This window comes from Marmota flaviventris, chromosome 3 (genome assembly GCF_047511675.1).
Source record: "Marmota flaviventris isolate mMarFla1 chromosome 3, mMarFla1.hap1, whole genome shotgun sequence".
Taxonomy (NCBI): Eukaryota; Metazoa; Chordata; class Mammalia; order Rodentia; family Sciuridae; genus Marmota; species Marmota flaviventris.
The window spans coordinates 104,109,706-104,132,051 of NC_092500.1; the positions used below are offsets into that span (position 1 = coordinate 104,109,706).

Genomic DNA, 22,346 nt, shown 5'->3' on the forward strand with positions numbered 1-22,346 from the left:
TACCACAAAGTCTTAGCTTTACATTTCTTTCCTTAAAGTTGTATAGATACAGTGTTTTCACTAATAAGATCTTCATTGCTCTTTCCCAAATAAACAACTTAGTCTTTCTAAGTATCATCATCACCACTTATCTGTAATTTCTTGCTTATAAATTTTAATTAAATATACATTAAGTGGGAATGTATAGTATTAAATATTGCTTTATCTGTTTGGATTTCAAAAATGGCACAGCCATGCACACTTTAGAAACTATACCTATTAGGAAACAGATATGAACTATTATTTCTAAAAAAAAAAAAAAAAATATATATATATATATATATATATATATATATATATATATATATAAAATATATAACCTCATTAAAGGGCATGGTGGTGCATTCCTGTAATCCCAGCAGCTCTGCAGGCTGTAGCGGATGGATTTTGAGTTCAAAACCAGCCTTAGCAACTTAGCAAGGCCCTAAGCAACTTGGCAAGACCCCATCTCAAAATAAAAACAAACAGGGCTGGGGATGTGGCTCAGGATTTAAGTGCCCTGGGTTCAACCCCTGGTACCAAAAAATAAATATATATAAAATTGAAAAATAAATTAACCTCATTAAAGTTTTTGGTTTATAAATATAACTATAGAGGACATTAAGAAGATACATGTATAACACATACATCACACATACCATGTTGATCAGCTATGCAGTGATTCTACTTCACCCCTTAGTTGGTCAACAAGCCCACCATTTTCTTCCTTCTTGTGGCCTTTAAACCTGCCCCCTCCTCTCAGTTCCTACCACTTACCTCCCCAGATATAGAGGAAGCTCTTGATCAATTCTGAGCTGTCACCTCCAGCCTCAGCTCTCCCTACCTCCCTATCCATTTTGACATCACTGCCAGACAAACTTTCTTAACAAATGACATCTCTGTGGCACTTGAGAATTTATCAAAGTACTTTCACATACCTTATTTTATTTAACCTTCATAGCAACTATACTGCAGGTAGACATCACTGATATCATTATTATATATTACAGATGAGGACAGGAGGTTCAAAAAATGCATGTTTCCTTAATGAATGTATTCATCATATTGTCCTGTGCTTAGCTGACACAATCAGTAGAAATGGACTCCAAAGCAAAATCTAACTTGCAGCCCCTCTCCCAAATATATAACAGCCTGCTTCGTCTTAGAGACACAATTTTAATAAGAAAAATGGCATTCTTTTGTATAAAATTAAATACATAGAGATGTACAAAATAGATACATTAAACAAATATTGAAAGTTAAGGTCCAAAGCAAATGCAATAACATAACCAAAGACAAATTTTAAGAAAACTTAGAACAATTTCACCATGGTCTTGCATTAGTAAAACTTAGTAGATCTCTAGCAAGTATCTCTTCGGTTGCTTGGATTTGAATATCAAGTAGTGCGATTGACACAATTGCTCCAAAGATCTTCTTAGCTATTTATTTGTTTGTTTATTCATTTATTTATTGGTGCTAGGGATTGAAACCTAGGGACTTATGCACACTAAGCACACATTTTACCACTGAGCTACATCCCAGCCCTTAATTTTTTTTTAATTTATATAAAGTGCATGCTGTTATAAAAGCAAGACTTGCTTAATTTTTTAAATTAAAGTGTTACTAGACAAAATGAAATTCCATATACAGCATTTTATGTTAGTTCTCAAAAAAGGCCACACAATTTTAAATTCTAAAAACTTTAGTTTAATAATAATTTAATCCTTAGAAAGAACTTTCATTTTGTAAAACTTTAGGTCTGTTACTTTTTTTTTCGTATGGTACTAGGGACTGAACCCAGGGATATCCTACCACTAAGTTATCTCCCCAGCCCTTTTGGAACTTTTACCCCAAAGGATTCTGCATTTTTACTCTAATGACATATTAAAAAAAAGCACATCAGCAAACCTCTTTTTTTTTTGCTGAAGATCAACCCTAGGACCTTGCACATACTAGGACAGGGCTCTTTTTACTACTGAGCTACACCTCCAAGCTCTTTTTATTTTTTGATTTTGAGTCAGGGTCTCTCTAAATTTCCCAGGCTGGTCTGGAACTTATAATCCTTCTGTCTCAGCCTCCTGAGTAGCTGGAAGTACAGGTGTGTGCCACTGTGCCTGACTATATATCAGCCACTCTAATGAACTTTTTCAATAAAGTGTTCTATTTTATTTTTTTTTTATCCTCCAGCCAGTTTTAATGAATGGTAGTTCTTATATAATGTGTTACACTAGTTCAGATTAAAGATTTTCTAATAACCATTTCTGATACAAAAATTTCTTCCTTTCATAGTATCCGAAGGCCCACTCTGAGGTGAGAGAAGCCTGGGCCCTGAGTTTCTTGGAGAAAATCAATAAGTTGACATGTTCTCTCTTTACAAAGAGATGGGACAGGGAGAGCTATTCTAGCCCCAAAGGAAGAGGATTGATAGGCAACAAACATGCTGCTCCATTCTTCTCAAAAGGAACTATATCCTTAACCCACAGGTACTTTTCAAGAGAACAGTGGCTCATAAGGTTTTTTTGTTTTTAAATGGCAGAGGCCCTGGGCTCTGATGGGAACCTTTCCTCCCCCTCTAACACCAACGGTAGTGGGCCAGGGCTCGGTTGGCCTCAGCCATCTTGTGCATATCGTGCTTCCTCTTGATCACGGGGCCTTGGTTGTGAAAGGCCTGCAGCAGCTCATGTGACAGCTTCTCTGGCATCAATGTCCGCCGGTGCTTATTCTTTCAGCATTCAGTGATCATCCACTTCATGGCTAGGAAGCAGCGACGTCGGTCAGCTAGGGGCACAGGGACCTGGTAGAAATGGCCACCCCTGAGGATGGGTACCAGCCCAATTACAGGCTTACAGTTTTTCAGTGCTTGGTAGAAGATGGTGTAGGGGTTGCATTCAATGGTTGCCTGTTCCTCTCCAGAAGCAGCATGGTACTTCTCAAACTGCTTCCTTTTCACAGATTCCAGAGTCTGGTTCATGAGAGATCTGGCCAGTACTTTGTTTCCTCCTTTCGTCATCATGTTGGTGAATTTACTGATCACCGGGTCTGCAAAAACGGAGCTTGTTTTCTTCGCTGGGGCAGCTTTGATGAGCTGAGTTTTCTTGAGCTCCTGGTCATATTTCTCCTCCTCGGTGAGCTCTGCCACAGACTTGTGGTAATGTTCCTTGTCAATTAGGGGATCTCTGAATTCAGCACCATAGCGGCTCCACCTCACCTGGGTTTGCCTGAACAGTAATAATTTTGGCTCTGCCCCAAGAGGTAGAAGGACCTCCCCCAAACAGGTCAGGAAAGCTTCCTCCCTAGAAGCGGACTGACAGTACGCAGCAAGCCCGGCGCCAAGCCTGACCAGCCTAGCAGAGCCTTCAGTGCGGGGGCAGCCATCTTGGCAGGCCACGAGGACCCCCTCAATAAAGTGTTAACATGGACAGTTGGTCTGCTAATTACACAAAATCCATGAATATAAAAAATAAAAACTGAACAAAAATAAATAAAATTAAATTAAATTTAAAAATATTTTAAAACCCCAGAAAAAAATTTTGCCCAAACTCTTGCTGAAAGTTATCATGATGCTTATATATGCAGACGATCTCTCTGGATAGAAAAGCAATACTGGTTGCCCTGCTGAGGAGACTCTGACTGGAAGATATGAGAGGAAGGGAGAAACTTGTCACTATGTCAAACTTTCCCATGCTGAATTTTGAGCTATGTACACGTACTGTCCCTTTTTAAAAGAACGTTATTGACTGGTTCTTGGCATTTGGGCAAACTGAAGTACATTATGCAAAAATCTTTTAAATATTGATGGATTTCAACCAAACTTTGCTTAAGGAGATCTCTGATACAGAAGACACAATTTTTTAAATATGCCAATTTTTTGCCCAATCTTTAAGACAATACTGTCCACTATATACATTAATATACTCTCCTCCCATGCTTGCATATTCTTTCCACTAAAATGCAGCCAAATATAGGTTCTGTTGTTGATACTACTAAAACTCTTTGACCCTATCAATAAAAAGAACTGATTTCAGCTCACTTGGGAAAAAAAGAGAGAGAGAGAGAGAGCAAGCAGAGAGCTTTCATTGGGCTCCCAGATTTACCAGGAGAGATGCAATATTTTAGATATTATGTTGATTCAGAATTCGTATGCCCTTTGGAAAGTAAATGCATCTAAGTATTTTTAAAGAAAGAAAAAAATACATCTTACAAAGTACATTTGACAAGAACAGCAATCTAGTGCAATACCATCCCAGCCTCTGTTTACCCCTCGTTCACGGCCATATAATTTAGTCTTGTAATCACTTAGCCTCATGGGCATTACAGAGGTTGAACACCAGCATTACTGTGCAATTAAAACATAGTTCATTACTCTATAGGTCACTTTAATGAAGCAGAGCAGCCCTAATTAAGGAATTTTATCTCTTCCATCATGACAGAGACCAACATTAAGTTAAAATACAACTGCTAAAGGCTAGGGCTCAGTGGTAGAGCACTTGGTTAGCACATGCAAGGCACTGGGTTTGATCCCCAGGACCAAAAAAAAAAAAAGAAAGAAGAAACTGGTAGTGCCATAACATCATGAAATTGTTTTTAAAGAAAATACAGCCAATGTTTATTTCTAATCAAGAATGATTTGTTTGCATGTAAGATGAGTCAGTTAGAAAGAGATCTGCTGTATAAGATCACACCTATAATCAACAATATGGTGTTGTACACTTAGAAATTTGTTAAAAGGATAGCTCTCATGTTAAATATGCTTATTTCAACAAAAAAGGATTATTTTGTGTGCTTGATGCTGCCAGCATATTGACTTTAAAATGCTTCAGCCAAATCAGTGGTCACAATCAGTAATATTGAAAACCTTAATTTAGAGGGGTTCTTTTTAACTAAAACCTCAAATCCTTAATTTACCACATGGATTCTAAATTTTGCCTAAGATTCAAGGCTGTACTTGGTCCCTGCTATGTTGTTTTTTTGTTTGTTTGTTTTTGTGATACTGGGATCTAGCCCAGGGCTCGTTAGTGCTAAGCAAGCACTCTACCACTGAACTACCTCCCCAGTCCTTTTGAGATATGGTCTTGCTAAGTTGCCCAGACTGGCTTCAAACTTGTGATTCTCCTGCCTCAACCTCCCAAGTCACTGGTGTTATAGGTATGCACCACCACACCTGACTATCCAAAATCCTGGCTACTGTGTTCTGATCCCTAATATTCCCCCATTGCATGCCCCACTAACAGATTCTATTGCTAATATCCCAAATTCTCTCAGCTCAGCTTCAGAGCCTGCTGGAAGCCATGTGCCCACACATAGAGAGCTACAGTTAGTGACTGTCCAGCTCGGGCACATCAAAGCCCAACTCTCTAGGTACAACTCTGAGGCTTAGCTCTCCCCAGAACTATCATCAGCCACAAGACTTCCATCTGAGCTCATGCCCTTGTCTGATTTCCTCCCTTTTCTATCCTGTTTCCCCCACTCTCCTAACAATCCTCACGGGAATGTTTTCTTCATGAAAAAAACTTGACTACAAAGCGTTGTCTGGGTGCCTGATTCCTCATGTTATGGTTTAGATATGGTGTCCCCCAAAAACTCAGTGTTAGGCAATGTAAGAAGGTTGGAGGAAAAATGATCAGGTTATAACCTTAACCTAATCAGTGTACAAATCCCTGATCAGATTAATTGAGTGGGAATTGAGGTGGAAGGGTGTGGCTGGAGGATGTGGGAATTGAGGCCTTGGGGTATATACTTTGTATCTGAAGAATGGAGTTTCTCTCTGCTTCCTGATCACCACACAAGGTGCTTCCATCTGCCACACTCTTCCACCATGTTGTTCCTGTCTCATCTGGAGCCCTGAGGAATGGAACCAGCTGTCTACAGATTGAGACCTCTGAAACCGTGAGCCCACATATAATCTCTTCCTCTTCTACAGTTGTACTGGTCGGGTCCTTTAGTCATAGCAGCAAGAAAAGCTGACTAAAACACCTCATAACAGGGGCTTCTTCTGGGGAACTCAACCTTAAGTACCCCTCTAACCAGGGAAACCCAGGTGCCCTCCTCTGCCCCCATAACAACTGTTGTTTCCCTCCTCTTCCTCCTCCTCTGTGCTTAGGACACAGTGGGGACAGCAATCAAATGAGACCCTGTACATGAAAACATTTCAAAACCTGCAAAATGCTCTACAAATGTGAACCATATAAAGTAATAATCACTCTAATCTCACCCATCCTTCAAGATCTGGCTCTAGTGTGTCACCTCCTTCTTGAAGGGGTAACCCACAATTCTCCCTACCCCAATTGTGCTTCATCATCTACCTCCCGACCTGCAATGTAAGCTCCATGAAGCCAAAGACTGTCTTGCACACTGCTGTGGTCCCAGCATCTAGACTGGTATCTGACACATTAGACAAGTTTAGTAAATATGTGTTAGGTAATGTTGTTAAGCTCCAGGATCTCTGACTCTCAGGCCTGCAGGAAATGAAGGGTTAAAAGTCATATTAAGGATTATCTAGACTGTGTATAGTCTGGAAGAGAAATGACTTGCCTAAGACACAGATCAACTGAGTGGAGGAGCCAAGACTACAGCCTGGATCTCTTGTCTCTCAAGCCTGAGAAATTTCCATGTGAGGCTCCACCTTCAGGCCCTACATCTTCCTCCCACAGGCAGCAGCAAAAGAAAATCCCAAAAGAAAAGAAAATTTCTTGCTCCTGAATCAAATATTGACATCTTGATGCCACTTACATCACAGCTACTCCTGAGGCAGGAGACCACTGGAACCCAGAAGTTCAAGGCCAGCCCGGGTAACCCAGCAAGACCTTATCTCTTTTTAAAAACAAAACAAAACAAAACATTTTTTTAGTTGTAGATAGACATAATATCTTTGTTTTATTTATTTATTTAGTTATTTATTCATTCATTCAATATGGTGCTGAGGATCGAACCCAGTACCTCACGCATACAAGGCAAGCGCTCAACCACTGAGCTACAATCCCAGCCCAAGACCTTATCTTTTTTTTCTTTTAAATATTTTTTTAGTTATACATGGACACAATATCTTTGATTATTTATTTTTACGTGGTGCTAAGGATCAAACCCAGGACCTCATATGTGCTAGGCAAGTGCTTTGCCACTGAGCCACAACCTCAGCCCAAGACCTTATCTCTTGAAAGAAATAAAATGTTGGCATGTGGGTGTTGGCATCAACGACAGATGATACCCTCTCTTGTTACAATGATGCATTACAATTATTAGAGATATATACCTTTGTGTGTTCTGTTCTCATCTCCCCGACTATACCTGAAGCTTCCCAATGGCAAAGATCTCCTTGAATTCACCTTCCACATCATCTACAGGACTGAGCACAAATATCATAAAAAGGAAGAAAGTGACAAATGTGGCTCCAACCCTGGTTCTGCACTTAACCACCTATGTGACTGTGAACAAAGAGGGATAATTATCCCAAGGGCCTGAGATTATCAAGAGGATTTCATGAGATAACACATACAAAGCATTTCACACAATGACTGGTATATGATAACCACTCAGTAAGTAAACTGCAGTTAATAATCAACAGCAATAAGAGTCAACAGCTGTAGAGACAGACGGAGTGAACACCAATTACCAGGTAAAGATCGGAGACCTGGGTTCAGAGAATCTCTGCTTATTAATGCCTGTCCAATGATGAAGATACCAACCACATCAGGGTCTCCTTTTCCCTATAAAAGATGTTCAAAGACCAAACATAGTTCTCAATACCTCTCCCCACATCCCCAGGGTGCCCCATGCTGCACAACTTCCATCTAGTTGGGCCCTGTCTTTAATCCAGGAGGGCAGTAATACCATGCCATACTTCCTAAGGACCTGCCTTCTGACAGTCTCTTTCCCGGGCCCTCTTTAGTTTGCTCATCCATTCATTTACTGAGAATACATTTATCAAAGCTGGATGCTCTGCATCAAAAGCTAAACGTGACAAGCTCTCTGCCCTCTAGGTCTGAGATCCTCCAGCTTCTCTTTCTTAATCAGAGACTACCATTGAAGGCTTTTCTTTCTCCTGAGGACTCCAAATGACTGTCTCATTATTAGCAATCATGGCAATGGCACTGGAGTCACATCTTCAGGCTTAGAATCCTGACTCTGCCACTTTCTTATTATATAGCCATGGGCAAACTTCTTCCCCTCTCTGCCTCACCTTCCTTAACTTTGGAATGAGGACAACATCTACCTGTGAGACTTGCTGTCAGAATGAAATGAAAACCCAATGAATGTGCTTGTCATAAAGGAATAAATGTTTGCTAATACCATTTTACAATTTACCAAAACATGCATTCTCAAATCTGGAGCACTTACTTGGCTATAAACAAAAACAACTAACCCGACAAGAGAAGAAGTAAAATGTTCTAAATTTTCACTATGTATTTCTTTTTAGGCATATGCCAACCCACCTAGGAAAATCTAAAAGAATCCTCAGCATAGGGCCACAAGTTCTATTTGGTAATTTAAACTCAAAGAAGTTTCTAACATAAAAAGCATCCTGAGCACTCAGTTGGCAGGCAAGAGAAACAGACTGCCCTGAACATCATGAGAACTGCTGCAGAAGATGATCCCACAGAGCCCGGGAGGCACAATATCCAAGGTCAGTGCAGGTTTTGGGCCCAAGTAACAGTAACATCAAAAGGTAGGTCACAGTGAGAAAAATCCTAACAGTTGGCAATATTCAAGATCCAAGATAGAGATATTATGGTCCTGGGGTAATCTCTTACTGACAGCTAGACTCTTGTGGCCCAGGGACTGAAGGAAGATCTAACTCTCAAGGAGAGGCAGTAAGCAGCGGCTGGGCAGGATGACCTCAGCAAGTACATTTGGGTTCAGGACAGTGCTAGTAAGGAAGAAGGCATGAAGCAGGTAAATCAAGATGAAAAGATTTTCAAAATAACCTTCAAATAACCTCAAATGGGCTAACATGGCAAGTGAGTAGGAAAAGGTACATCAAGTGGGGAAAGCAAAGAGGAAATAAGATCCAGGGATCCTAAGTCCCCCAGGACTCTACCTTAGTGTGGCAGAAGCTCAGACAATTGGCAACAAAGAATTAATTCAAAACCCCTCCAGCGGGAAGAGTACATTAGCATTTCCTTTTACAATGAATCTGTGGACCCAGATGTGGGGACCTGCACAGAGTAAAGATGGAAAATGATGTAGCAGCGTCTGAAGGCAAACCAGGACCAAAACATAACAAGACAAGCAGAGGGTGTAATAACTTCCATATGCAGGACCCAAAGTGAACCCCCAAAACTGAATGCTCAAGTGAGAATAAGTTATAAAGCTGGAGTAGGGCTCAGTGATAGACCACTTGCCTAGCATGTGCAAGGCCCTGGGTTCAACCTTCAAGAACTGCAAAAAATTAAATCAATAAAGAAAAAAAAAAGTAAGTGACAGGGTTTTCAGAGATGTGGGGTGAAATGTGGAGCACAGCTTTAAGTCTTCCTGGAAACAGCAATTCACAGCAGCTTTCTGCATACGGTTTCTGTATCTATAACATTTTTGCTCAGCTATCAAATCCAGAGGGCAAATGCCAAAGGTCTCTAGAGGACTGAACCCTGGATAAGGACTTAACAAAGATTCACATGACTCTTTTTCCACATCACATCTTAAAGCAAAAATCTATCCCCCAATACTCAGATCTTCCTTTTTCTAAGCCTCTGAACAGAGCCAAATCCCAACCCCCACATCCTCCTCCCTCCCCACATAGCCATGACCCATGATCTCGCTGTTCAGAAGCCATGTCAAGTCCTCACAGCCTCATTCCACCAAACTGCTCCAGGGCAGTGGGAAGGAAAGAGTTAGTAGCACTCCACTCCAGAAAGAAAAAAACAAAAACTTAAGTTCTCAAAGTACAATTTTTTCCTAAATCAGTGATGACTGCAGGTATTGCAATAAAAATTAAGTGGCCCCCATCTTTGTGCCTGTCACAAAATGCTAAGGACACTGACTGTGTCCTTTCCTAGATCAATTACAAAGCCTGCAACTCAGTGTTCTCATCTGTAGTGTGAGGAAGCAAAATAGGTGAACTCCAAGGTCACTTCCAACCCAGGACTCTATGAACTTCCTGATTCAGGAGACCATTAAAGCCCAACATTTGTCCACCTCAGAGAACCAGGTCACATTCTCTGCTAGGGAGGGGCCCCAGACTGGAAGAGCAGGAGTAGCCACCAAGCCACATCCCTTACAAAAGGGTAAGAGGAAACACAGCAGTCCTGGGAGCCTGGAGACAGCCTGGCCGGCCTCTGCCTGACTTTTGCAAGTGTTAAATTCTTGGTGCATGAGAAAAGGCAAAAGTTCTAGGTTCAGCAGAGCTTTTTTCTCCTCAGGCTAAGATCTGAGAGGGTTTTGTTTGTTTTGGGTTTTTTTAATGTTAGCGACTGAACCCAAGACTTCGTGCCAACAACATGCTCTACCACTCAGCTACAACCCCAGCCCTGAATTTGTGTGTGTGTGTGTGTGTGTGTGTGTGTGCCTGTCTGTCTGTGTATGTATGTTGTGTGCCTGTGTGGCAGAAGGCTTCTCCCTTCTTACTGACCAGAAGGTTTGTGTTGCCATGAGATGAAGTTCTAATCCCACTTGCATTCCTCCCAGGCAGTGATGGGCAGCCAGCTGCCCTGCCCCTTTTCCACTTAGCCTCTCACCTGGGGGTTGTCCATGTACCATAGAAGGCAGTTGGCCTGGGTGTCCAGAATAAAGTACCTCCGCAGGAACTTGCCGCTGTTCTCATTCTCCTCGATGTCCAGAAACCCACAGATTCGGTTCTGCCGATCCACATAAGGCATTCCTGGGCTCTGCTCACATCACCCTGCATGGCAGGAGGGAGGTGCTGGTGAGGAGGGTGAAGCAGGACCTGTGGGAACCTCACCTCTCCCTGGCTTGACTCACTTCTGCAAGAGGCTGGGTTGGGACACCCGTTCATCACCTTCCTTCCCTAGGTTACAAAGTGTCCCACCCTAACCAGACCCCAGTGGAAACTTCTACCAACTCAATGAAGAGTTATCAGAATCCACTAACATGTATTCAACTAACTTTCCCAAGGCAACTAACTTTGCCAAGCATAGTCAGCATCAGGCACTTTACATATACAGAAGGATACAAGCTTAGACTATAGATCTGGGGCCAGGTTCAAATTCCAGTTCTGGACACTTATTAATTGTGATGCCACATCTTTTTTTCTTTGGTAGTGCTGGGGATTGAACCCAAGGCCTTGCACGTACTAGGCATGTACATAAGATTTTGACTGCAAGTTAAGTGCTTAGGGACACGGTAAGCACTTCATAATAGCAGCTATTATTATAACTCTGCACAAAAGCCTTATGAAGTCAGTGACGCATAATTCATTTATACATGAAGAAACTATCTCAGAAAGAACTTAAACTCCAATTAAAATCATGGATAAAATTCTGCCAGGAATTTATTCAGAACAGCAGCCCCTCCCACTCCATGAAGGCACCTCAGGATTAAACATGGAAGAGTTTCTGGAGCCTTGTGGCAAGTTCATATCCCTCAGCCCTAGCCTGGTAGCACTTACCTTACTTTAAGGTTATGAGCTAAACTGTATTCTCCCAAAATTTATTTGAAGTCCTAACCCCAGGACCTCACAATATGACTATATTTGGACACAAAGTTTTTAAAGTGGTCATTAAATTAACACAAGGTCATAGGGTAGGTCCTAGTCCATTATGATGGATCCTTACAAGAAGAGAAAATCTGGATACAGAGGGAAGACTACATGAGATACAGAGAAAAGATGGCCATCTACAAGCCAAGGACAGAGGCTGGAAAAATCCTTCCCCTCTGGCCTCAGAAGAAACCAACCTATTATCACAATTACATGGACTTTCAGCCTCCAGAACTGTGAGAAAATAAATTTCTGTTGTTGAAGCCACTCAATCTATAGCACTTTGTTACAGTCACCTGAGCAGACTCATGCAGCTGCCCAGCTGTTACTTATTGAAACAATGATGAATCAGAACAAAGTCCCAAGCCCTGAGTACTTTCACTGATTCCAGAATACCATCTCTGGTAATGTGAGATGAGCCAACCATCAAACCTCTCTCTCTTTTCTCTAGAATTTCCATGGGCCTTTCTGAAGGGCAAAAGGAAAGGGCAGAAGTTCTGTTGTCCTCCCCAGCAAGAAGGAGCACCTTGCAACAACTAGAGACACCCCATCTGAATGCACACACTGTATAGAACAGGACAGGGGCCCCATAGGGCTACAGAGCACCACATGACATTCAGATTTTCAAAAACAAGTAACACCCAACAAACCCTAACTGACTCCAACAGAGCAAATTCCATAATGGCTCACCAAGGTCCAGCAAAGGTGTAAGATAGCTGGCAAAGGCTATCCTCCATGACATGACACTGGGTCAGGAAGCAAGCTCTAGATATGACAGCCCTAGTCTTCCAGACCCACAGCAGGGCAGTCCCCCAGAGTAGGGAGACACATTCTCATGATTTCAAGCTAAAGGTGGTAACTAGTGCTATGGTCTATTCTCTGCCACCTCTGTAAGGGCCCTGCAATGTTAAGAAGTTGCCCCAAGAGAAACTCACATACACACACAAATACACACCCCAGTGAACAGTGGTCAGGTAAGCTCAGGTCAGAATCCCAAGAGGAACAGAAGATGCAGCTGTCAAGCAGAGGCATCAGGAGATCCCAGGGCTACTCACTGGGGAGGAAAGAGAATGGGAGGAGCAAAAGAGTAAAGCCCAAAGAAACAGGGCAAAGATGCAATAATGCAGCCAAGAAGGGAGTAGAAGGAGAAGTAAAAGAAGAGGTGAGAAAAGGATAAAAAGTGGGAAGAGGAGCTGAGGGACTGGGGCTATAGCTCAGTGGTAAAGCTCTTGCCTTGCATGTGTGAGGCACTGGGTTTCATCCTTAGCACCACATAAAAATAAATAAAGATATTGTGTGTCCATTTACAACTAAAAAAAAATAAAAAAAAAAAACAGCTGAGGAGGAGGAAGCAGCATAGCAGAAGTAGAGGGCAAGAGTGGGGGAGGGGATACCCCTGCACAAAGTACCACCACCTACATTAGCGGCACATATAGGGAGGGAGATCACTAGCCCTCCACCAAGAAAACCAGGCCAATTATCTGATACCAAACCAGTCCCAGAGACAGAATTTGCAGGGGCTACAGAATTCTTGCTACTCCTCTGACATCTCTAAGAAAAATCACACAAACTACAGTGGAAGAATAAAGCTGTCTTTGAGCCCTGTGAGGAAATACAGTGTCCAACTTGAGGCTGGAATTCAAACTTCCCTTTTCAGCCTACAGGAGTAACAAATGCCTGTCTTTTCTTAAACCAGAAGTTTGGAAAAGGCATTCTTTCTACATCCTCTAAAAGTCTACTTGTGTTGAGGGGAATTCCCAATTGCATGGATCCACATGGTAGGGGAAACTCTCATGGACCCCCCCAAAAAAGAATAAAGAATTCCCGTTACAACATCTCCTGACGGTGGATCTATCCCCAGGGTGGGGAAAGCTGCTCAGATGTCCTGAGAAGCAGCTGAGTCACAGAGCTCATCAAGAATGTGGGAGGTGGGGGATAGATCAGCTGCAGGAGAACCACGCATTACACAGAAATGCGGTTATAACTAACCAACCTACGCAGGAGCCACACGCTCAAACCATGGTGCATGACACAAACCTGAGGTCCAAAGCCCCAGTCCTCTGATGGATCCTTTAGGTTCCTTTGAATATCCTTTGTCACAACAGCTGCTAAGAACTGATTCACAGAGCCTGCTGTCCCAAGGCCCCCAAATCCCCTGCTTTGCCTCTTCAACCATGTCACTATCTTTTCTATGTAGTTCTCTAGTGGCTTCTCTTCTTCATAGAAGCCTCTGTGAAAATTATCCCTGCCACTCCTCCCCAGCCTCCAACTGAGCAGTGAAGGAAGCAATGGAGTACTAGCAATTGGTATCCAAAGTAGGTAACAACTGCAAATAAAGATTAAAGTCAAAAAATGGCAACTGTGACAGAATCTATAACCACAAAAAAAAAAGTTGAAAAACACCCTGAATATTCCAATAATCAGGGGTATTTAAATTCTGAAATATTCACATAAGAAAATTTACACACATACACACACACACACAGAGTCAGGCCTCTCTGCTCCTATGCATTCAAGAAACCACAGACCAAAAATATATTTTTTTTAATTGTGTCTATACTGTACACATATATTTCTGTTTTTATTCCATAAGTAATACCACGTAAGTAAATACAGTATAAGAATTGTTTTCTTAGCATTTACATTGGACTATGTATTATAAATAATCTAAAGATGATTTAAAATCTACAGGAGGATATGCATTTGTTACACACAAAGATTGTATCATTTTATATAAGAAACTTGAGTATCCATGGATTTTAGAATCCATGGGGGTCCTAGTACCAATCCCTCAAGTATACTGAGAAATGACTTTACTCTCACCCAAAAATTCCCTTACCAAGACAGGACAAAGCTTTAAAACGTCCTTCCAACTTTCACAACAGGGCTTCAGTTATAGAGTTTTAATCAGTTTTCTAACTGAAAAATCACTTATCTTAAATTGTACATTTTTTTTTTTTTTTGGTGGTGCTAGGGATCAAACCCAGAGCTTCGTGCATACTAATCTAATTCTTTATCACTGTGCTATACCCTGAGCCCTTAAACTCCATTTTACTATGTCTCCTGGGACAACACAGAAAGTGTTCATGCTGGCTTAGAGTACCAGAGCACCCCTCTCTCTAGTTGGTCCCTTTGCTGGGACCTAATATCACAATTAATACATTCAGCAAGTAGTTTCCTAGACTCCACACAGGCTGCCAACCAGGAGCATAGAATATCTGTAACAGAAGGAACTTCAGCCACCCCACTGGATACCCTATCTTTCCAAAACATGCAAAAATTCCTGAATTTTCTTAGTTTTTGTACAAAAAATCATAATATAACAAGGCTGGCATGTTTTTTAGAACCATTCTAGCCAACATGCATGCTTATGTATGCTTCTTCATGTCTCTATCCACAAAACTGGCCGTTTTTACATTTAAAATATTATCAATATTTTCTACATTGGTATGTGTTTATAATTCAGTTTTTAACAGCTGCATAACATTAATGCTCTGATTTTATTGTTTCTCTATAATTAGACTGGTTATAGCCAATTTTTTTGCTCTTAAAAGTGATGCTAAAACATCATATTTTTGGGCCTTATTTCTTCTTTTACATGGAAAGAATATAAATTTCAAATAACAATATGACTAGATCATAGTCTATGATCTTCTATAATAATTCTTGAGACCTATTACAAAATTGCTTTCTAAAAATATTTTATCTATTTATGTTGCAACAATATACTGTTAACATCACTATAATCTTACATACATTGAATGTTCTCATTATTTTAAAACTAGTTTGCTAGTTTGAAACTCAATGATGACTAGTGAGGGTTAACATTTGTTCATGTTTATTTTTTATTTCTACCTTCTAAACTTCGGCAAAAGCAAGGGTGTGTGTGTGTGTGTGTGTGTGCACATAAGCTCCTTGTTTGTATGTCTGTCTCTAACACACACACACACACACACACACACACACACACATGGACATGCATGCCCCACTTACCAAACCAAACCAAAACGTGGCCCTATATAATTCAAATAACTAAATAATGTATTTTAATAAAAACCAAAATAAGAGGGAAGCTTTATATGATCCAGATTTCTTCAGTAGAATATAATTTCCTAATTATGTAATGCAAATGAAAAATAAGTTAAATGTTTAATTAAAGGTAAAAGTGAACCTTAGAATTTGTATGGAGTCACCCATTAATCAGCACCAGAAGATGAGTTAAATGGTAATTCATTGAGATTCCTGACTGGAATCTCATGAGGAAGCTCATGAGGAGATTCAGTAGCTGCTTTCCCTACACTGAAATGAGGGCTCCGAAATATTTCTTCTACTGCCCACTTCAATGTCCTAGGTTCTACCATCAGGAAGGTTCAAACCAAGATAAACTGCCCTGCAATAGAGATCTTCATTGGGCCTTCATTATAATATACAAGGAGGGCTGGGACACAGACTCTGAGAAAATAGAATATACTCCAGTAGGAGACAGAGACACTAAAAGAGATAAAACATAAAAAAAAAAGACTGATGCTTAAAACAGATGCCATCCACTTGAAAACATGTCCTAAGATTTTTATACACCCGGGACTAGAGGATAAACCTCTCTGGAAAGCAATTTGGCAATATGTAACAAGACAGCTAAAAATGTCCAGGTCTTTGACCCAGTAATTCTGCTTTTAGGATTTCATCCAAGTAAATAAACAAAAATGCAAATAAAGATTAAAGTCAAAAGATGGCAACTGTGACAGAATCTATAACCACACACACACAAAAAAAAGTTGAAAAACACCCTGAATATTCCAATAATCAGGGGTATTTAAATTCTGAGATATTCACATAAGAAAATTTACACGATTATTAAAAAAACTGTATTTTCAAGTAATTTCAAATAAAATTTAGAAACTCACCATAACAGAATAAGTTTTTTTTAAATATTTATTTTTTAGTAGTAGTTGGACATAATACTTTTATTGTTTATTTTTATATTGTGCTGAGGATCATACCCAGGGCCCCGCACCTACTAGGCTCTACCACTGAACCACAACCCCAGCCCGGATAATAAGTTTTTTGAAGGCATAAAATGATGTATATAATCTCAATATCATAATGTGCATAACATATTATGTATAATATGATCCCAATCATATAAACATTATTTTTGTATTCCTATGTATAAATTTTTTTAAAAAGACTAGGTATACAGTCACCAAACTATTAATGGGTATTATCTATGGTTTATAGGTGAATTTTATTTATTCCTGTATGTTTTTCCATATTTTTAAATTTCCTACAGGGAACATGTGTTACTTTTATTTAGCAGAAGAGAAAGCTATTTAATTCCTCAAATACTCCCACCCTCTGCACACAGTTTTGAAGTTGAGAAAAAATTTCTCAATCCTGGGGAGTACACAAGCAAATAAAACCTTGCCTAAATTATAGCTCTCTCGGGACTTTTTTTGGTGTTTTGAGGATCTAATTCTAATAAATCAATATCTCACACATCACAATTACCCGAGTCAGACACCTGCCCAATGGGCTTCACACTCTCCAACTTATTTGGGTGTCTTATTTCCTGTTGCCATAGATTCTTAGGAGTGTCTCATCCTCTCCCCTGCTAGTTTGGTTTCTTACTCTCTGGTCTTCATAAAAGGAGTTCACATCCTTGGGGTCAACCAAATATTCAGACCCACTTGAGCCTCACCATGATCAGTGCTTTGAGAAAAGGAAAGGGTGACCCTGATCAGAACCTCTCAGGGTTTCCCTCTTACAATCTGGAAGACAGGATTGACATTTTTAAATAAATGGCTAGTTGAGCATAGTGGCACATACCTGTAGTCCTGGCTATTCAAGAGGCTAAGGCAGGATTATCAATTGAGCCCAGGAGTTTGGGGCCAGCCTGGACAACTCAGTGAGATCCATTTCAATAATAACAACAATAATAATAATTAATGATAATAATAGAATGGGTGAATAAATGAAGATTTAGATATTTCAATTCTTTTAACAAAAAGCTATCAAACTATTAAGTTATAAAAGCTGTGGTTTGGGGCCAAAGTTGTAGTTCAGAGATAGAACACTTGCCTAGCACGTGTATGGCCCTGGGTTCAAGGCAGAGCACTGCAAGAAAAATAAAATCGTTCACTATAAGAAGAAAATAAAACTGTGTTTTGCTAAATCAGCCATCTTGATTCCTTTATTTTCTTGTTGTTTTTTGTTTTTGTTATTTTGGTACTGAGGATTGAACCAAGAGGCACTTTACTATTGAGATTTAAAAAAAAAAAAACAGGGTTGCTCTAAGTTGCTTAAGGCCTCCCTGAGTTGCTGAGGCTATTCCCAAATTTGGAATCTTCCTGCCTCAGCCTCCTAAGTCACTAGGATTATAGGCACGCATCACCATGTCTGGCTAGCCACCCCCCCTTTTTTTTTAGAGAAAGAGAGTTTTTTAATATTTATTTTTTAGTTTTCGGTGGACACAACATCTTTATTTTATTTTTATGTGGTGCTGAGGATTGAACCCAGTGCCCCGCGCATGCCAGTCGAGCACGCTACCGCTTAAGCCACATCCCCAGCCCCTGGCTAGCCCTTTTGATCTTCAAGATAGTTAACACAGTTTGGAGAGACTAAAGAAAGAATAGAGTGAAATATAGGAATATTTATTTGCCTGACTATATTTGAGATCAATAAAAAGGAGAGAAAATGATAACAGAGATAAAGTCTTCAGTAGTACTGTCCATACTACAAAATAATCTACTAAAAAACCTACTACAACCTCAGTTAAAAACTGAAAAAGAGTTGATTCATTTTTAAAATTTAGAGATTTTTCTTTCTCATTACCCTGTGTTGGCAGGACAGGGACTTCCTGGGATTTTGCTCCAGAAAAAGTCAAGACAGCGCCCCTTGACAAGTCAAGGACATGCAATGAGCATATCTCCTGCTTTGTTATCCCTGCTAGGGCTAACTCTGGTGAAAGCAACAGCAGCAGCAGTAGGCAAGAGGTACCCGAACAAGAAACTGCTAAATTTGTAAGAAGAGAAAGTATACCAGGAAATGACATTTGAGGTGTCAGAGAGATTGGTTAATACAGCTGACTGGAACTGAGGTTAAGAACAGCTACTAAATTACTGCTAGAATACTTGGGGAACATGGCAGCAGAAAGTCTACTGGTATACAGAAGTGTGTACTGTAGAGCCACAGAGCTCAACCATGCTAACAGCCCAGTAAAAATAACAAAACACAAGCAAAGCTATTTCAGAGCACATCCCTGAGAACAGGCCAAAGATCAGAACTTAGGAAGTGTGGGAGCATCCATTTCCTTCTGCTATAATATCATTGCATTTTGCAACGGTCATAAGAGCAAATTCCAGTAGTCTAATGCAGGAGAATAATGTGAGAGAGAAGGGAATGTACTGAGAACATGTTCCCAGCGGAAGTGCAGGGTGAGGAATGCAAACATCTTCAGGAATGGGGAGGTTCAGAAAGGGTGCCACACTGACCCTGAGATGGCCAAACCCTGCTGGACCCCAGAATTTGGGGGTAGAGGATAAAACACATTCAAGAAAGAATTTTTTAAAAAGAAAAGAATATTGGAGAAAAGGCAAGAGTAAGTGAAAATTGATATCACTGAAATGAAAATGCCAAAAACAAAGAAACATTTAAAACACTCATGACCTCTCTCAATAGCAGCCTCATCAAAGAAATGGAGCTGGTAGAGAACACAGGCAACAAAGGTTTGCCCAGGGCTCCACCAGAAAGATCACCAGAGCAGGCGGGCAGCCACATTTGGATTATACATAGCCTACAGAAGCAGAGATGCTTGAAATTCAGAATCCTGAAAGTCTCCCCAACTAGAAGACACAATGAATGCAGTTTTACTGCAGGGCTTTCTAACAACAGCTGCATAGAAGGCCCAGAGCTATACTGTGACAACCACAGGACACCAAAACTTGGGCAGTAAGAAAATGAAAAGAAAGCACTATTTCTCCTCCTACAAAGGGTAGGGGGGAAATATCTGTGGCCTAGGTACGTCTGTCTAAAAGCATATCTCTTGATTTAGGGAAGGAAGAGGAACTGGGTGTGGCAAGGAGGATGTGCAGGTGACAATGATCAGTATGATTATTTTTAAACTCTGGCAAGAAATGACCATTTAAAAGGGTGTGCTGATTTCAGTTACCCATCTATGGGGAGAGGGAAGTGAAATCACACGGGTTTTAGAGTTGGATTGACCTGGATTCAAATGTGGACAAGCTATTTAACTCTTGTAGGCCTATTTCCTCCTTTGCAAAATGGACATAATTGTTTTACCTACTTCAAAGGGGACTGAGAGGATTAAAAGAAATAATGTGTGAAAAGCGCTTAACACAAGGACTGACACAGAATAAGCATTGAGTATATACACTTGTTAAAATGTATATTATGCATTGTAGAAGGAGTGTGTGTGTGTGTGTGCGTGAGAGAGAGAGAGAGAGAGAGAAACAGAGAGAGAGGATTGTGTGTCTAACAAAGGGTTCATGGTTACCCTTACTATTGCATGTTACCATGGTTAACACTGGACAAGCAGGTGCAGGGTACAGAGGACATCTCTGCCCCAAAATATCAATGAGCAAATAACAATGGCAGGGTTGTGCCATTGGAAACCCTCTCATAAGGAAAGGGATCCCTTACTCTTCCCTGTACTGCAAGAACCACAATATTTTCATCTCTAAAAAGTCTCCAAGAGGGACTGAGGGGCTGGGGATATAGCTCAGTTGGTAGAGTGTTTGCCTCGCAAGTACAAGGCTCTGGGTTCAATCCCCAGCACCATCAAAAGAAAAAGTCTCCAAGAGGTAAAATAAGTAAATAAATAAAAATCTAAGAGATCCACAGACTCCATCTTGAAGAGGCTACCTGAAAGTTAACAGACTATCAGCTTCCAAGGAAGGGACCCTGAAGCTGCCTTGCTCCACCCCTGGGGGAATCACAATAGCACAAAGCTGCTTTGCACGTAGCCAGTCAAGTTGGAGTCCCAGCTGTTGGAAAAGCAAGTCCCCTAGCCTTTGCATTTGAACTGCAGCATGTCTCAAAGGCATAAAACAAGAGGACCTCACTTCCCAGCCTCTGTATTTCAGCTGGTCACCTCTATGGGCCAAAAGGTACACCTCAGGCTCAATGCTGAAAGCCTTTCACCTGCACTGGGTGGCATGAGGCCCCTGCTTCCTGCTCTAACAGGGCTGAGCCCTCCACAATGAAACAAACCAATTTGGCTTTTAATCTGCAGCAAGTCACTTCAATTAGCTGGGGTCAGAACAGAGAAGGGACTTTCAGAAGAAAGATAAATTGTAAGGCCTGAAAGGTTGGCAGGGCTTTAAAGTGGGGACAGGGGAGGGAAGAACACAGCAACCCCAGATTACAACAAAGGTCAACAGGGTCTTCCAAGTATAATCCCACTGCACCAACCAAAGGCCTCCTCAGAACAGACAGGAAAGGACCACATCCCTCCCACCTCCCAGCCTGCCCAAGTCCCTGTCTCAATAATGGCCTCATATTGTGCAGGGCTAGGGTTCCTCTGTTCCCATACGCTATCATACTATAATATTTGCTCTGCTTCCTTCCTTTCCAAAGCCTAACAGATTAGATTGCCAGAGTTGTATCTAGCTCACTAAGACAGATGGGAAACTGAAAGTAAGGCAACCCAAACTCTGCTCACGACAGGAACAGAGGAGGCAGAGCAACCAAAATCCCAGCAGCTAGATCCTGTGTTCCAAAGCTTAGGTCTACGACAGCCAGAATAAGGAGAAGTGCGGCAGATTTAGTGATTGAGAAGGGATATTTATTGCACTGTGGTCTACAAGCAAGATCTAATCTGAGTCATCCAGCCTTGTACCATGGGCATCACCCGCCTGTGCACCTGCCCCATAAAAAGAACAGGAAATCGAGGAAGTGCCACCTGGATGCACATAACAAAGGAAGAACATGGTCTTGCTGCTTGGGTCCTGAGATGTACTAGTACTTTTAGCAAACACCTGGTGAGCCAGAAAGAGGACTGGTCTGGGGCTTGATGGACAGGAGTATCCCTTCCCCCTTTTATGGTGGTATTAGGGATAGAACTCAGAGCCTGTTGCATGCTAGACAAGCGTTATACTTCTGAGCTATATCTCCAGTCTCCTTTCCCACCTTTGCAGAATCTCCCAATAAGCAACCACCAACCAAAACCTTCATGTCCTCAATTTATTTGGCCTCAGTAAAATACAAAGTTTCAGCCTACTATGATGACAAAATGGCATTTGCAAGCCCTACTTCCTCTCACACACACACAAAAAGATGAAAACACCAATGACAAGGAAAAAAGATCTGCAAAAATCTTCCACCAAAGGGCAGGCAACTTCCAAACCAATACCCATTTGATTACCCATCTGTGAAGTGAGCAAGGCTCCCAATCTCAGCCACCAACAATTTGCAAAAAAAAATGGGGTAAAATGAACCAAAGGATGATTGAGTCTAAAGACCACAGCCAGAGAAAATCCCCATGAACCAGGCCAGTAGGCCAAATTTCCACAACTTAAACTATTGCCATACTGTTTTCTCTCCTATTCCAACAAGTATAGTCAATTTGTGCACTACTCATTCATTCAAGAAACATCTACTTAGCATGCAGTAGATGTTCTACATTGGGCTAGACTACAACCTAGACCTCTGCTATGGCAAAAGT

The 22,346-nt window shown here is 41.0% G+C and overlaps 1 protein-coding gene, 1 non-coding gene and 1 pseudogene across 6 annotated transcripts in view; 1 reads left to right on the forward strand and 2 right to left on the reverse strand.

The window, feature by feature from the left end:
- Positions 1–22,346, reverse strand: part of Plekha2 (pleckstrin homology domain containing A2) — an 84,556-nt gene that overhangs the window by 46,730 nt on the left and 15,480 nt on the right. For all 5 annotated transcript variants that reach the window (XM_027939240.2, XM_071610192.1, XM_027939239.3 and 2 more), the window contains one exon: positions 10,686–10,849. In XM_027939240.2, the coding sequence (XP_027795041.1) occupies positions 10,686–10,826 (141 nt within the window). In that variant the 5' untranslated portion in view covers positions 10,827–10,849. The remainder of the gene's footprint in view (positions 1–10,685; positions 10,850–22,346) is intronic.
- On the reverse strand, positions 2,561–3,393 carry LOC114095822 (small ribosomal subunit protein uS7m-like; annotated as a pseudogene).
- On the forward strand, positions 20,392–20,464 carry Trnaa-cgc (transfer RNA alanine (anticodon CGC)). Its single transcript has one exon. It is a non-coding gene; the product is annotated as a tRNA-Ala (tRNA).